The sequence below is a fragment of the Hyaena hyaena genome, unplaced genomic scaffold (assembly GCF_003009895.1).
Source record: "Hyaena hyaena isolate Hyena2069 unplaced genomic scaffold, ASM300989v1 scaffold_114, whole genome shotgun sequence".
NCBI lineage: Eukaryota > Metazoa > Chordata > Mammalia > Carnivora > Hyaenidae > Hyaena > Hyaena hyaena.
Window position 1 is genome coordinate 777,689 of NW_024080746.1, and position 15,724 is coordinate 793,412.

Below are 15,724 nucleotides of genomic sequence, written 5' to 3' on the forward strand. Positions count from 1 at the left end.
CTTATTCTAGAAAGTGGTCACATTGGATAAAAAGAAGTCCACCTAGGAGATGTGCCTGACCCTTGGGAGAGATGTTTTAGGACGGTGGAGGGGGTGAAACCCAGAATCCAAGTGACAGCGTTGAGAGAAGCAGGCTAGGAGAAACTTTAGGCAATGAATACAGATGACTCTTCAAGTAGTTTAGCAGGGAATCGAAGGAGGCAGCTAGGGCAGTAGCTTGAGGCATAAACAGGTTTGAGAGAGGTGGGGTTCGTGGGTTTTTTTTTTTTTGTAGGATAGGGGAGATTTTACCATATGGTTTTTATTTAGCCATGGTTTGTTTTAGGAGGGATTTTGGCATATGTTCACCTAGTAGTCTAGGAAATTCCCCAAGATGCCAGGCCTCTGGACAGATTTTCAGTAGTACTTTCTGACAGTAACAACATCATAGGGGATCAACAAAGACAGAACTAGCTCTGGAGCTGACCGCCACCATGCATCTGCTCTTAATCTCCAGACAACACAGGGAGCAGAAATCCCTGAGTGAGGGTCCCTGGGGAGAGCCTGGTCCAAAGAGGAAGACTCTACACACACCTGGAGATATCCCTGCCCCCACCTCCACCTCAGGTAGCCTCCTGAATCTCTACTCTGATCCATGAGAGCTCACACTGCTACTAATATCTTGATTCCAAGCTACTTGCCATTGGCCAGGGAAGGGGAAGAGCAGTAAACAGTGTTAGCACAGCAGGAAGGATAGCGAAAGACCAGCACGTCCTCATTTATTCAACACCACCACACAACCACTGGCAAAGAGCTGACTGGAAAACTAAATGTTGTATTCAGGAAAACAGGACTTCAACACCTGCCCTTTCTATTCCTGCTTTGCTACCTGTTGATAGGTCACATGAACCTCATCCCTTCTGTAGCAATAGTCAGACAACTGCCAGCTCTTTGGTGATAAGTACCTCTGGCAAAATTGGATTCATCAGTTCTTCAAGATGGCTCCCACTGGGCCTTCTCAAGGTGGGGGGAAACTGTCAGGCAGTGGAAAGCCAGTAGGGGGCGTACACGCTTACCGAACAGATACCTTTATTCTCACAATGCTCCACCAACACATATTTTAGTTACAAAAGGCTCAATCAAGGGGGATAAAAACAAGCAGACCAAATTTGGATTCTATTCTTGGTACCCACTCCATTTGCTGTATAATTAGCTCCTTTACATGCCCCCAAATAAAACATTTATTGAAAGTAGAAACTTAAGACCTTCTAAGTATTAAAAATGGCACATTAGGTACTTTATGTACTGGTATGAAGCAATCTTCAAGATCTATTGTTATGGGGGGAAAAGGCAAGGTGCAAAACAGTGGAAAAAACCATTTTTTGATGAATACTGGCTACCATTTGTAAAAAGGAAGGAATGAAGGAGGGAAGGAAAGAATATCTCTATTTATATAAATATACACAAGTATTTATATGTGTCTAAATACACATTTACTTATATGTGTATCCTTGAAAAGGATACATAAGAAACAGAGAGATGGTGGTTTCTTCCAGGAAGGGAGTTGGGTGGCTGAGAGATAGTAGTGGTTTAGAGACATATTGTTATTTAACCTTTTAAAATTTGAACCATGAGATGGCACAAAATTATTAAGTAATAGTTAAAAAGGAAAAGGCACATTACAACAACCTCAAATCTGGCAAAATGAACCTGTCTGTTTCTCAACGGAGGGTGAGAGCTCACAGAGCCTGGGGGGATGTCAGCTGCATGGGATCTGGAAGGAACGTGTTAGGGAATCAGTCTGTCCCAAGAGGCAGGAGTGTCAGGCTTGGGGTCCCTGAGTTTGGCAGGCAGCGGGACTCTGCTTTAAAAGTCCAGTTTTCATTGGTCCGAGGGTTGTGGGTTATCGTTAAGCTAAAAGTCCAGTTTTTTCCTGAAACCAGGATTACACTATATGTTAACTAAGTAGAATTTAAATAAAAACTTGAAACAAACAGGCAAAATAATCAAAGACCAGCTTTTTAGTGGAGGCTTGTGATGTGTTCAGAACTGTAGCTGGCAGGCAGGTATGAGAGTGCTGGGGTTGGGGGCCATGGAGGAAGATCTGGGGTCTGAGGTTGGAAGATGGATGGGAAGATCTTCCCAAGGAAGAGGTGATGGTCTGGTGGGAACTAAGCAGTGGGGCAGGGAGGAGGTGCGCACTGAAGCCCACGGCAAGGACTTGAAATACATATTGAATGCATGAAAACCATAAAGAGTATTAAGAGAATGGGAGCAAAGGATTAGAAGATGGTTCAATCGTCCATTCATTAAATAATCATAAGCATCTACTGTGAGCCCAGCACTGTCCTACGTCCTGGGGGAGACCAGTGATTCTAATGGATAAACATTCTGGTCTTGGGAATGCTTCAACCTGCATGATGTGGAGGTTTGTTGAATCAGGATATCAAGATGGTGGGAAGAGTCCATTAAATATTCTTCCAATCATGCTGTAAACGGCCGGGTAATATTTCCTCTTAGGCCTAACCAGTGTCCAACTTAAAAAACATTTGGGTTGTTTCTGGGTTTTTTTCCCTTCTTATAAACGAATCCATGGTGAACACCTTATGCATCTTAGGGAATCATTACAATTCTTTTTTCCTTTAGGATAATTTCCTACATGCAGACCATGTAGGTAAAAGGGCACAAGCATTTTGAAGGTTCTTTTTTTTTTAAGCTTATTTATTTATTTGAGAGAGAGAGAGAGAGAAGGGGAGGGGCAGAAAGAGAGAGGGAGAGAGAGATAGGGAGAGAGAGAATCCCAAGCAGGTTCTACACTGTTGGCACAGAGCCCCCATGTGGGGCTTAAACTCACAAACTGCGAGATCATGACCTAATTGGAAATCATGAGGCAGGTGCTTAACCGACTGAGCCACCCAGGCGTCCCTGAAGGGTCTTGAAGTGTACTAAGGAATGGATGGCCCAGAGTCTGGACTTGGTGAATGTGAAGAGCTGAAAGGTATCAGGGGGAGGCGTTCAACCTAGCAGCTAGACATGTGGGTTTTGCTCTTGAAGGCAAGGTGGGGATATGACTTCTGAGAAGAGCTTGTGAGAGTGAGAGGCAAAAATGGGGGCGGGATGCTTCCCAGGTAGGGAAGGAGAGTAGAAGACCTGGCAGGGGCCTGAGGGGGAAGGGAAGGGTGGGAGTGAATAAAGGAGATGAGGCAGCAGAGAAAGTCAGAGGAATTCTGAGAGAGGAGTGCAAGACAGGAATTGGGAGGCAGAGAAGTTAGAAAAGAACCAGACTCAGAAAGTGGGGCCTGACGGGTACTAGAGACCCTGCTGTGGAAAATTTGGGAAGAGTCCTTGGGAGGCGTTGAAGCCGAGGTGCTCCTTCTTCTCCACGCACGGCAGCCCCCCGAAGCCTCCTAAGATCCAGAACCCTGACGTGCCCTCTCCCTGCAGACCAGGTAATTCTGACATAGGTGCCTCCCTCCCCAACCCTCCCCCACCCAGAACACACTTTGAGTGGGTGGCTGTTAGAGAACGAAAAGTATCTTATTTTGTTCACAAGGACGCTAGGTGAGTGGAGTTAGGAGGGGAGCTGCAGAGCTGCGGAAAGGCTTTGGGGGTTCAGGGAGCTGTGGGGTTTCTGGGTGAAGAGCGAGAAGCCAGAGGAGGGGCAGAAGTTGCACAGGTGGGAGGAGGGGCGCACAGGAGCGGGTGTGGACCCACAGGAGGCTGGGCCAATGTGCTTCCCTGGGACGGGAGGGGGAGGGTGGAAGGCACTGGTCCCAAGTGAGAGAAGTCTGGAGGTTCATGGTGAGTAGCGTCTATTTTCTCAGTAAAAGAGAAGCTGAGGTTGCCTGCTGAGAATAGACTAGGGCTTAGAAGACCTGAGAAGGTTTGAAAGAGGCCCAGTGGGTGCTTTATAGGAAGTCAGTGAGGACAAAGAAGGCTCATGTGAACACTGGCGGCTGCAGGGGATTCTTCCTGAATAAAACAGACCTGATGCCTATTCTGGGGAGATTTCCATTTCTTCTCCCTCCCCTGAGAAGTATCTGCCTGTTAGCACCTGACTGCTTCATTCCTTGGTTAAGATTTCTTTTAAAAGAATTTTAAAAACTTCTTCTGTCAATAAATTACCCTTGTCATCCCTCTGAGATTGCCCAGACTCCCTCCACTGCTCTCTGCCTTCTTTTATATATATCTTCATCTCCTGCGCGATCTTCCCTTCATTCCCTGCTTCTCTCTCGCTCTCTTTTTTTCTATTTTGTTTTTACAATACTCTCAATCATTTTCCGGTTGCCTCTCTCCCTGCGTCCCCCACCCTTGCCAGGACTCCAATTCCCTCATCCGTCTCCTCCTTGCTGGAAGCTCAGGTTTTCGGTGCCTGCTCACTCCTTCCACACCCTCATTTTGGTTCTGCAAGCAGGTTTTATAAGAGGGACCCGCTATGTAATTTTGGGGTCCAGTGCAAAATGGAAATGCAGGCTTCTTTGTTAGAAAACGATGAAGGATTTCAAGAAGTGGAGCCTCGGACCAAGCGTGGGGCCTTTCCGAGCTTGGTCCTTGCCCTTGGAGCCAGCTCTGTTTGCAACGTTTGTTGCTTTAATTTATTGTGTATTCGCCATTGTCTGAGCACCTCCAATTTCTCATGCGTCTCTAATTGCTCTTTTAACTTGCTTGATGGTGCCCCTCATAGTCAATATGCTTACAAAAACCAAGTGAGACACTCTATTTTAACTGTACCTCTGTCACACCACCTTCTTTGCTTATCTGGAAGAGTGACATGACACTCCCTTCTGAGTCTGGCTGCCTATGGAAATTGATGTTTGATCTCAGAACCCCTCAGAGTCATGCTGGAGGTTAAGATGGTAATGAGGAGGTGCTCCTCCCTGCCAGTGAAGGAAACCTTGCAGGGGAGGTAGGTAACCTTACCCCAGCAACTGCACTCCCCAAATTGCCCTTGTACTATGCATTTCTCAGTGAGTGGCTCCTCGGAGTAAATGTTCAATATGTAACGATAGGTAGTAGTATTTCCTCACCCAACTTCGGCGAATGGCCAAGATGCTGTCATGGTACGGATGGACCATTCCAGGTTAGTAAGCTTCCTTCCAGACTTGAGGGCTCCCACCGCTTCCCCTAAAGGCCCGCAGACCCGCCTGGCCGCCACCCACCGCTGGTAGGTAGCCCGCGTCCCACATCTCTCCAGCCCACCGCCCACCGCCCCCCCAAGGGCCCATCTATTTACTTGTTGGTCTGTCTCTGGTGCTGGATGACCATGTTTTTCTCGTGGATTGTCTCCAGTAGGGCCGTTGCCAGAGATTTCAGATCAGAGATGGACTGTGGAGTCGCTGGGAGACTGCACCCGTGATCCTCAGATAACAGATCCTGAACTAGGGAGGATTAAGGTTTACAACTCAGTCTTCAGTCCTTCTGGAACTCTGGAATGCAAACCAATGTCCATTCTTCCTGGATAACAAAGCTGGGATAGGTTCCCAGGCTCTAAATGCTATGACGCTGTATTGAAGAATCCACATCAAGTGTCGAAAGTAAAACAAGATAAAATTCAGCATGAGGGGTAAACAGAAAGGAGGCAGTTCTCATGGACTTTTACCAACAATTTTTTTAAAAGGATAATAATTATCTTATGTGTTTGTCCAGCCTTTTACCCTTTCAAAACACTTTCACACTAACTCATCTGAGGCTGAAAATTAATAACAAAAAAAACAGCCCTCACCTGGTAAGTATTACGTATTCCCGTTTCGCAGACAGGGATGCAAGGTGCTAATGGGTTAAAAATATTAGCTAAAGGTCACACAGCCATGCAAATGGCAAGGAGTCTGGTCCTGAGCTCCTCACTTTGTGACAAAGTTTCCTGTGATGTGGTATGCCTGGTGGGTGGCAAGATCATATAGGGCATTATTTAAAATACAAAATATATTTTGTGTATGCATGTTTTTAGGAACTAAGAGTTACCACAAAAGAGGCACCACTTGTACTTGCCTACCAGACAGAAAGAAAGAAATCTCACTGCCTACCTTTGAACATCATTCCCTATATGCTTATATGGAGATACACAAATTCATACATTTTTCTTTGAAAATGGGAAAAAGCTCTTCTTTTTGCACTTACCCCTATTCCTCATCATTAATATTTTTTAAAACATAAAATAGAGTGGCTTCCTGGTGGCCCTTATGTAAAATATAGAATAACTTATTTAATTACTCCTGGACATTTATGTTATTTCCTATGTTTTTTCATTAAAAGTAACATAGGAAGAGCTTTCTTCAAGCAATAACTTTTTCATACATCTGTATGACGTCTTTACATTGTTTATTACTGCTCAAAGGGGATGAAGTCAAGGCTTCTCGATATAGGTTGCCAAAGCTTTTCTAGATAAAGGCTGTGCCAGGTTTACCAGTTGGCCGTGGCTGGCGTTGCCCGCATCAGTGACAAGGCTGGCTCTCGCCATTCAAAGATGTTTGGTTGTCAAGGCTATCCAGGGCCAAACTCACATGGCTACTTCATATTTCTGTGGAGTACTGTGGTTTTCTGCTTAAAAACAATTCTACGGTATCCTTTTTTTAGTTGAGTGGAAAAGCAGAAGTTGCTTGGACAAGTGCCTTGGTTATTAGGTGGGTTGGAGATTCAGCACTTTTTTTTTTTTGTCCCAGCCACTGTAGCTCTGATTAAGACTGCCACCTGATCGTTGTTGGTCTGCACAGCCGACAGCCCAAAAGTGGGCCAGTCGAGCGTGTTCAACCCGAGGCTTACGCTGAGAACTGAATTCCCAAATATTAAGTGTCAGAAGCAAGCTCTCTGCTATTTATTCCCCCGGACTGTTCCTGGAAGATCATTATTTTTCATCAGAATCGACAAGGAGGAGGAACAAAATTGCAATCAATAAACGCTTCTTGGAGAAAGGCACATGTTCCATGATAAAAATGATTTCGACAGCTATGAGACTTTTCTATTCTGGTCACAGAGGCCAGGAAAAGGAGAGACTCGACGAGGCTGGAAAATGTACTCAGTGATGCTAAGCTGGTGATGAGAGGAGGGAAAGGATTCTTGAAAGAAGAGCACCGTGTAGGGGACAGATGCAAATAGGGTCCCGTCATTAGAAAAGCGTCTAATGTAGAGGTTCTCAAAGCAGGGTCCTGGGACCGGCATCAGCATCACCTGGGAACACTTAAGAAATGCACATTCTCTGCCTGCCACCCCCCCCAACCCCAGACCCACTGAATCGAAATCTCCGTGTGTGGAAGGGACAGTAATCTGTGTTCTCACAAGCCTTCCAGGCAATGCTGATGCAGATGGAGGTGTGCGAAGGCTGTTTTAAGAACCACTCGGTTCCCAATCCACACGCTGAGATGTGGACCCGCGGCGCCGGCACCGGATGGTCAGAAGAGGTTGAACCCTACCTTGCTTTGCAGACAAGACTCCGGTCAGCGCACTGCTGCTAGATTTACTCTGGCCTTTTGAGTTTTTCCGTCTCTCGAGAGCATTCTAAAGCAGCATGAGAAGAAAATACAGATCTCTATCAAAAAAGCCAAAGAATAGAAAAATACCTCCTTAGAGAAGATGCATCCTCACATTCTTATGGCACGTAAGAAGAATGCTTGGCAAACTCCAGAGGATGACCCAACTTTAAAATTCTGAGTCTCTGCCGAAGAGTTATGAAATGTATGGATCTGGTAAAGAGGTTTTTTTTTTTTAAAGTTGGTGCCCTGCAGAATGATAGCAACTACCTTCTCCTATATATAAAGGCACTCCATGCATATTTGCTAAATTAAACCAAATCTGAAACAAGAATTCCATCTAATGTGTGAAGTCACTAGTTATGGAAACCCCTTCTGAATAGACATGAGATGGAGAACAGGTTTACTTCCACACAGCAATGCCAAAAGATCGTCATTAGTATTTGCAAGACTTCCATGGCTGGGCTAGAAGAAGGCATGACCAGTGAATGATATCTGTCACGGATACAAGCCTAGGAGGTGTCAATGTGCACCAGAGTGCCATTCCTACCATAAACCCTTACATTAAAATCGATATGCACTGTCTAGCCAATGCTTAGCACATAGAAGAACCGAATAAAGGCTGTTAAATGAATGCATACACACATTTTTTAAATGTATGTATTAATTATACAACATTCAGAACTGTCTTCTTCTTTGGCTCCATGTGTATATATAGACTGACGTAAAGGGTCCCCCTCACCCCCCAGAATGGAAAAGGAAGAACAAGGTAGAGACTTCGGAGGAAAACAGCTAACGTCAAAAGCCAGGAAAACGAGAAGGTTCTCCCAAGCATCTAGACTGCTGTAAAACTTCACCCTCAGGAAGAGAAATCAATCTATTTTCAAAGCAGAGAAGCCCAGGAGATGTTTCTAATTATAACGCTCACAACGAACATCTGCAGAAATAGATATTATCAAACTAATGGTGCCGGAATTAGTCTAAACAACAGTGGGAGAATTTAAACATTTGGTCCTTTGAGTGTGACGTGAACATTCTCTCTCAGATTGTGATTTCCCAATCTCTGTTTCGTTCTCGCTCGGAAACCATTTTGTTAGGGATGATTATGAGACAAACAGCGTCTGATGGCAGAATATTGCATAGAAAAGCTGGAAAAGAAAGCTAATTCTATGTGGACCGAGGCTGTAAAGTGGCCCTGTCCAGATTCGGGTGGTCTCTGCATGCCCTGTCCAGGTTAACAGCAACAGAAGGGACTCTTGCAAAAGCCATTTCTGTCATGTTTGTCGTTCGGGGTATAATTCTTCCTGGTTACCTCTGTTAAAGCTCTTACTCTATCCGGAAGGACAGGCAAGTACTCAAACGTCTTTGGCACATAAAAGGGAATTAAAATAGAACGGCATTTAGATGCACGATAGTGAATCATCACTACTGTCATGATGACTTTCTACCTTGTACTTGGCAATGTTTGATTTCAGGAGGTTGACCTCTTCATGAAGCTGCTTTAGTCTCTCTTGAAGGTACCTAGAAAAGAAAACATCCAACTAGGGAGTGTTTGGGGACAAGATAAAAAAAAAATAAACTCAAGTAGGAGAGGGGGAAGAAAAAAAAGAAAAGGACACATCCCAAGAGCCATCTTTTACATATAATGCCTTCTCACCACCAAAAGGAGGAGAAAAATGCATCTCTGTGACCTCTTCTTAAATGGATGCGATCAAGGTCAAATATGCCCAAATCACAGAAACCCCACTTCAGAACAGCCTTCTGCAGAGATCCCCTAAGGGATATCAACACAGTTTCCACATAATTCTCATTAAGATGATTCCACTGGGAAGACAGGCAGAAAGAGGCGACACCAGATATAACATTGTTAGACACACACACACACACACACACACACACACACTGAAATTTGCCTCGGGGAAAAAGAAACAGCTATGGGAATTTCTTGATTTATTTTCTTATTCGTTTCCCCCTCCTGGATAGAAATACCAAGCAGCTTTTGCTGGCTCCCTACCCTTCTTGCCCACTGCAGAGTGGGGAGGCTAGGGGGAGAGAGAGAAGAGAGAGAAAGGGGTATGTCAGTATATATATAGTCAGTATATATATAGGTGTGTGGTGCTTCCTTTCTGACTTTTAGAACCCATACATGACATTAATATCACCACTGAGACTTTCCTTCCATTGAAAGGCAACTCCCTCAAACGTCAACAAGGCTCAGATGGCCCCAGAGGGCATGCGTGGGTGCGGCCACCTGCCTGTTCTCCATGCAGAGGGCATCCACGTCAATGATGCGGTTCTCATGTCCGCCCAGGATATGGTTTAGCTCCTGGTTGAGCCTCTCCACTTTGTCCTGGTAGGAAGACCGCTCCTCTTTAATGTCCTGAAGCTCATCCACCGAGGCCTGCAGATCATGCTCCAGAGACTCAATCTGAAACCAAGGAAGGGTCCTTACTTCAGACGGTCTTCAGATGTCATTTTAAGGCTGGAGATGGAGCCTTCTGCTTGGCTGACTTTTACAGAGCATATTCCTGCCACCCACATGCTACTAAACTGCAAGCACCCCACGGGATAAGAGCTTAAGGGAAGGGAGAGATTTCCTGCCAGACACTCATTATGTCTAAGTCAGGATGGGTGCAGCAAGCTGGGAGCAGCACCCATCCCCTCCCAAGGGCAGCCTGCCCCCAAGCCAGAGGCTCAAGGTGGGCGGATCCAGATGCTGAGAACCGCAGCTGGGTCTTCCACACACATACTTCTTCAAGCTTCTCGAGACCCAGAAATCTAGTTCTGTTCTTCAAAACCAATGAGCAAAAAAAGAAAGGAAGTCAAGGCTCTCTTCCTCGTTCCCTAACTAGGGCTCTGTAACCATTGAGATTCTACCTGAAAAGCATCGCTCAGCATTTCAGGAAACTTGCAAACTAAGGCCAGGTTGTCACATTTTGTTCCTTCCCTGTCTATCCTGAGCTGGGGGGAGGGGGAGAATGTTTCTTGTGTTCAGGACACTGGTATCCAAAGTGGGAGGGCACATGTGCAGGAAGCCAGGACCCTGAGAAGTGGCCCGGGAACTCGCAGAGCACAGAGGAAGTTAAGCATCCATTACACCCTCCTTCTGCCTCTGACTAGCATCCCAGGCATGTCACCCTCTCTGAGAAACAGGGGGCAGAGTCCAACGGTACAGATGCATCCCCCACTCTCAACACATGTCAGCACTAGCCTGCTCCTTAGCTCTCTCCAGCTGCTGAACCAAGTCTTCACGCTCGTGAGCTGCAAAGTGCCGCACGCCGATTTCTTCATCTCCGAGCCTCTGTTTGGCAATTGTCATTCTCAAGAGCTGCATTTTCCATTAGTAGGAAAAGAAAGAGAGAGAGTGAGAGAATGAGAATGAATAGGTGTGTATGTGTGTTAAAATGAATACATCCAAACAAATACCCAAGCATATTAGGCAGAAAGTTTTAGAACGTAAGACTCTTCAAGAAATACTAAGGAAAGGTGCAAGACAAAGAAATTTCTTGACAGTATCATGAATTTAACAAAATTAAATATAATATGTATTGTATTTTGTACACACACGCATGTGCACGCATACACAGTATAAGTCTAACAGAGCACAGTCCTGGGCATTTGAAGGTGGACGTCTTTTGTAGCACTGCCACAGTGAGGAAAACACCCTGGGTCGGAGATCAAAGATTAAAAAATGGTAACACAAGGTTAGGAAGTGTCTGGTAAGTCGGGCATGCTCCCACACTCTGAACACTGAGCCTACATCATCAAGGGCCTTAAGAAGGCTCTCACTGATGACCCAGTAGCCCTGCTTCTGAAAACCTGGGCTAACAACAATCGCACACAGGCAACATGCTCTAGGAAAAAAAAAAAGAAAGAAAAAGTAGCTGGCACAGTCCTTCACAGAAAGATCTAAAAAACGGGAAACAGAGTCTAACAAGAGTAGAATGGCTAGCAAACTGTGGTGCAACCCGTCAGTGGGCTAGTTTGCAGCTGTCTGAAAAAAGGGTGATGAACTGTGTAATAACACAGAACACGCTTATGATCGCATGCTATGCGGGGAACAAAAAGCAGAAGACTAACTTCCATTTGCGGCATAATTGAAATGATACTAACAACCCACGCACAAAAGAAAAAATGACCAAATACACCAAAATTTTTCAATGTGTATGTCTAGGTAATGGTGAGGCTGTGTACGTTCTCTGTTCGGGTCTCTGTTTTCTAACTTTTCGAATAAGCACGCACACCTTTCCCAACAGACTTTTCTTTACCTGCTCTAAAATCCCTAGAGATAAAATTCCAGTCTTCAAAATGTCATTTTCCAAAGGATCCCTAGGGAACCTAGAGTGGCCCCAGCATCTGGAGACTAGCTCCACGTGCAGCCACAAACCTTCCGGGAAAGCCACAATGGGAACGGTGATCCCAGGATGATCTGATGGTGCCAGAACACCCTTTAGGTACCTATCTCAGTGCCAAACACATTGCTATTAGAGTGAGTTTTTCAAGTTATGGCCCTGCTTCCTGATGCTTCTTCTGAAAGGCTAGTAAGCCCGGTCGCCCCACCTCCCAGTGGGCTGTGCGTGGGTGGCCTTCATCAATGGATGAGATACTGGAAACAGGTTTGTACAACCCAGCCATCAGGGGCTGCTTGGGGCATGCTCTTCCTTGTTCCAGCATGGATCTTAAGGGCATCGCTGCTGGTGAAGAAATGGATGTTTGAGTCCCTAAAGGGTTTGGGGGCAAGGTGAGAGATAGAAAGGTAAAAGCCAAGGTAGAGTATTAACAAGATTGAAACAAGATACACTAGCAGGAAAGTTGAAAGTAATGATGCCCAAAGAAAAGCAAAGAGCATTTTCTTTTTTTTTAATGTTTTATTTATTTTTGAGAGAGAGAGAGAGAGAGAGACAGAAAGAGAGAGAGCACAAGCAGGGGAAGAGCAGAGAGAGAGGGAGACAGATAATCCAAAGCAGGTTCCGCACTGTCAGTGAGAAGCCCAGCATGGGTCTTGAACCCACAAATCATGAAATCATGACCTGAGTCAAAGTTGGGTGCTGAACCTACTGAGCCGCCCAGGTGCCCTGCAAAGAATATTTTCAAGTGACATCTATTTTGGGTCCTTATTTGAAAACCACTCAATTGAATGTGACAGATATTTATTGTGCACCTACTACAAGCTAAAGCATCACCAATACAGAGCAATGTTCCAGGCAGTTTGTACAGAGAGCTGGCAGAGGACGTATGGCCCTTAGGTATCCAGATGGCTGTACTTAATGGAATCTGCTTCCAGTGGATCCTCATTCCTTGAGGATTCTGCATTTGTGAATTTGCCTACTGCAAATTTATTTGTAATCTCAAAATCAACATGCACGGTGCTTTCGCATCATGGGCAGACATGTGCAGATGAGAACAGAGTTGCAGAAAACGTGAATCATCCAACAGGCGCATTCCCAGTTGCGGAAGAACAAGGCAACACATATTCCCTTCTTATTTCAGTTCTCGTACGGCGAACAAATAGCCCTTTCATGGTCTATTTAGTGCCGTGACTGTTCATCCCGTCGTGGGGTTTTGTTGGTGTTTTGCTATTTAAGATGCATAGTGCTGAAGGGCTGTCTAGCATCCTTATGCACCAAAAGGCTGTGAGGTGCCTTGCGGAGACTATGTGTCAAGCATGAGTTACATCCAGGTGACAGGCCCGGAGTTCAATGTTAAAGAATCAAGACTATACATTAGATAAGGTGGCTTCAAACAGAATCACACAGAAAACAAAGTTACGTGTTAATTGATAAAAAAAATATTGTGGTCGGAGGCTCAAAGGAACATAGTCTTGTGTCTCCCCTAGGAGCGATGCTTCAGTATTTGCAAATTCACTGTTCGTGGAGAATTTAGAGAGCAGAACGACAGCAGGTAATGAGAATCGCCAGTATTAGGGGAAGCAGGAGTTTCCGGCAGAATCGGTTACCTCAGCTGAAAGCTGACATGTGAAACCATGGCATAACTCCCCGCCTCAAACGTCAGGAACCCCAGGTGGGCATACAGAAAGACAAACAGCGAACCAAATGAGAACCATTTCTCAGAGCAAAGAGTCTAGGGGCAAGAAGGCTTGTGCCTTTTTTGGCCCCAGGCAACAGGTGGCCTTTGACCCGGCTTTGAACGCAGGGCACTTCTCTTGATATGTGAAAAGCCAGACTGACAGCCAGAACTTTAAGTAATAAAACACTACGGTGGTTTTCCACTCGCAGGACGCTTCACTGAACACCTAATTTAGAATCACACAATTATGTTTGCTTAATGCCAATTAATTATTAAGCATGTTTATTGAGGTCTGACAGCCGTATAAGAGAGTCATCTTTTATACGCTGGATGCCTGTTAAGCTTCAATAAATATGCTAACAACCATTTGGTGTTTAATATGCATACAATATTGTCTATTAAATGGCAGGGCTAGACTGGTTGAAACATTTGTTTTTTTTAAAAGTGAGGTCCAAACTGTTACCAGCTGGATCCTTAGCTGGTCTGAAACTCAAGTGCATGGGGTCCGAGGAGGGGGCTGTGATAGGGATGCAGAGGGAAGAATTCTCCCGTCTTCCAGGGTGCTAGCCTCGCAGGCTCTGGAGCCTGACTTGGTTGGGGTCTGAGTCCTGGCTTCACAGTCTGCTAGCTGTGCAACCGGGCACATGGCCCAACTTCCCTGGGCTGCAGTATCTTGCACCGAAGCAACACAAGAGTAATAGTATAGCTTTCTTGGAGGGTTGCTATAAGCATGCAGTGAGAAGGAACGGAATTGCTTTAAGTAAGCACTTCACTTAGAGGCTCAAACACACGTCCTTGGCGAAAAGAGAAGGGGAAGAAAAAAAGAGAAGGATGACAGGATGAGAGAGAAATAATTTTTTTTTTTAAGCTGGGGGACTACCCACCTCTTGCTTTCAATGTCCGGGACAGAGGTGGTGGGGGAGTGGCTGATAATACATTCAGGTACAATCGCATTGTTCCTATGAATACATAACACCCTTTGGGAACATAAATGCCATGTGCCCTGAACTTGATGGACAATTTCAGGGACCAGCAGGGGGTGCTGTGGCTAGACACAAGTTGTTGCCACTCGCATGCTGACTTCGGAATCTAATCCTAAGAGAGGATGGGATTTCTCTGTGATGCTTAGCACAGCCCCCGGAACATCAGAAGTGTGCAAGAAGTGTTAGCTGCTATTACGATTATTGTTACGAGGGTCATCTTTGTCATCCTCCAGGTGAGTATCCCCCACACACTCATCGGCTGGGGAAGTCCAATCTTTCCCCAAAGCTGGAGGAAGCAGGGCTCGGGAGCCAATTTTATCTGTACACGGCAGGCAATGATGCTGATTTCCCACTTTGGAAATGGCTATTTTGTTGCAACTGCTCAGGGCACTTAATTCCCCCAAACCCATGGCCAGCCTCCCTGAGCCAGTCCCTGAAGTGGATCGCAGGCCTGCGAGGCACATGCCTGCCACCAAAAGATGTATATTCATTTGCTGATTTAGATGGAAATAAACATTCATGAATGAATTATGGGTGTGAGTCGTCAGCTTGTGGATGAGGGGCAGCTGCAGCAGGGATGTGGCTGGGGGACATGGCCACAAAACCATGCGGCAAAATGACTCTTGGGTGCCCTTCCCCCACTCTGCCCACTGAGTCCGATTCCTCCGCCAGCCAAGGTCCCCTTCAGACTCTGGTCGTCCTTCCCCCCGTTGGAATGACTCACTCCTTTCTGTGATCTCTTCTCAGGCTTCGGCCTTCATGGCCCTTTAAATCCTCTCCTCGCCTAGTTTTCACTTGGCCCGAATCCATTTTTCCCAAAAGACAGGAAGAGGTAGCCAGAAGGAGGCATGGCTGCTGTTTCCTGGGTGTCACCTGTGTTCAGATCCTGATGCTGCTAATCCTCATCATACATCCTTAGCAAGTCACCCAACCTTTGCTGGGCCCCAGGGGACATCTGTTTTTTTTTTTTTTTTTTTTGAAATGGGGATTGTCTCAGGCATCCAGGTTGCTGTAACAGACTACCATAGACTGGTGGCGTATGAACAACATTTATTTCTTGTGGTTCTAGAGACCACGAGTCCTAGATCAAGGTGGAGGCAGGCTTGGTGTCTGTTTCCTGGTTCACAGATGGCCATCTTCTTGCTGTGTCCTCACATGGTGGTGGAGATGACAGAGCTGTGGGGGCCTCTTTTATAAGGACACTGATTCCGGTCACGAGGGGTGTCTCAAAAGCCATCCCATTGGGGGTTAGAATCTCAACATATACATTTG

General features: G+C 45.7%; 1 protein-coding gene across 3 annotated transcripts in view; it reads right to left on the reverse strand.

The window, feature by feature from the left end:
* CCDC149 (coiled-coil domain containing 149) overlaps positions 1-15,724 on the reverse strand; it is a 102,651-nt gene that overhangs the window by 22,354 nt on the left and 64,573 nt on the right. For all 3 annotated transcript variants that reach the window (XM_039236651.1, XM_039236650.1, XM_039236649.1), the window contains 5 exons: positions 10,654-10,770; positions 9,698-9,870; positions 8,891-8,963; positions 7,386-7,470; positions 5,213-5,357 (listed from right to left, as the gene is read on the reverse strand). In XM_039236651.1, coding sequence (XP_039092582.1) covers positions 5,213-5,357; positions 7,386-7,470; positions 8,891-8,963; positions 9,698-9,870; positions 10,654-10,770 — 593 coding nt within the window. The remainder of the gene's footprint in view (positions 1-5,212; positions 5,358-7,385; positions 7,471-8,890; positions 8,964-9,697; positions 9,871-10,653; positions 10,771-15,724) is intronic.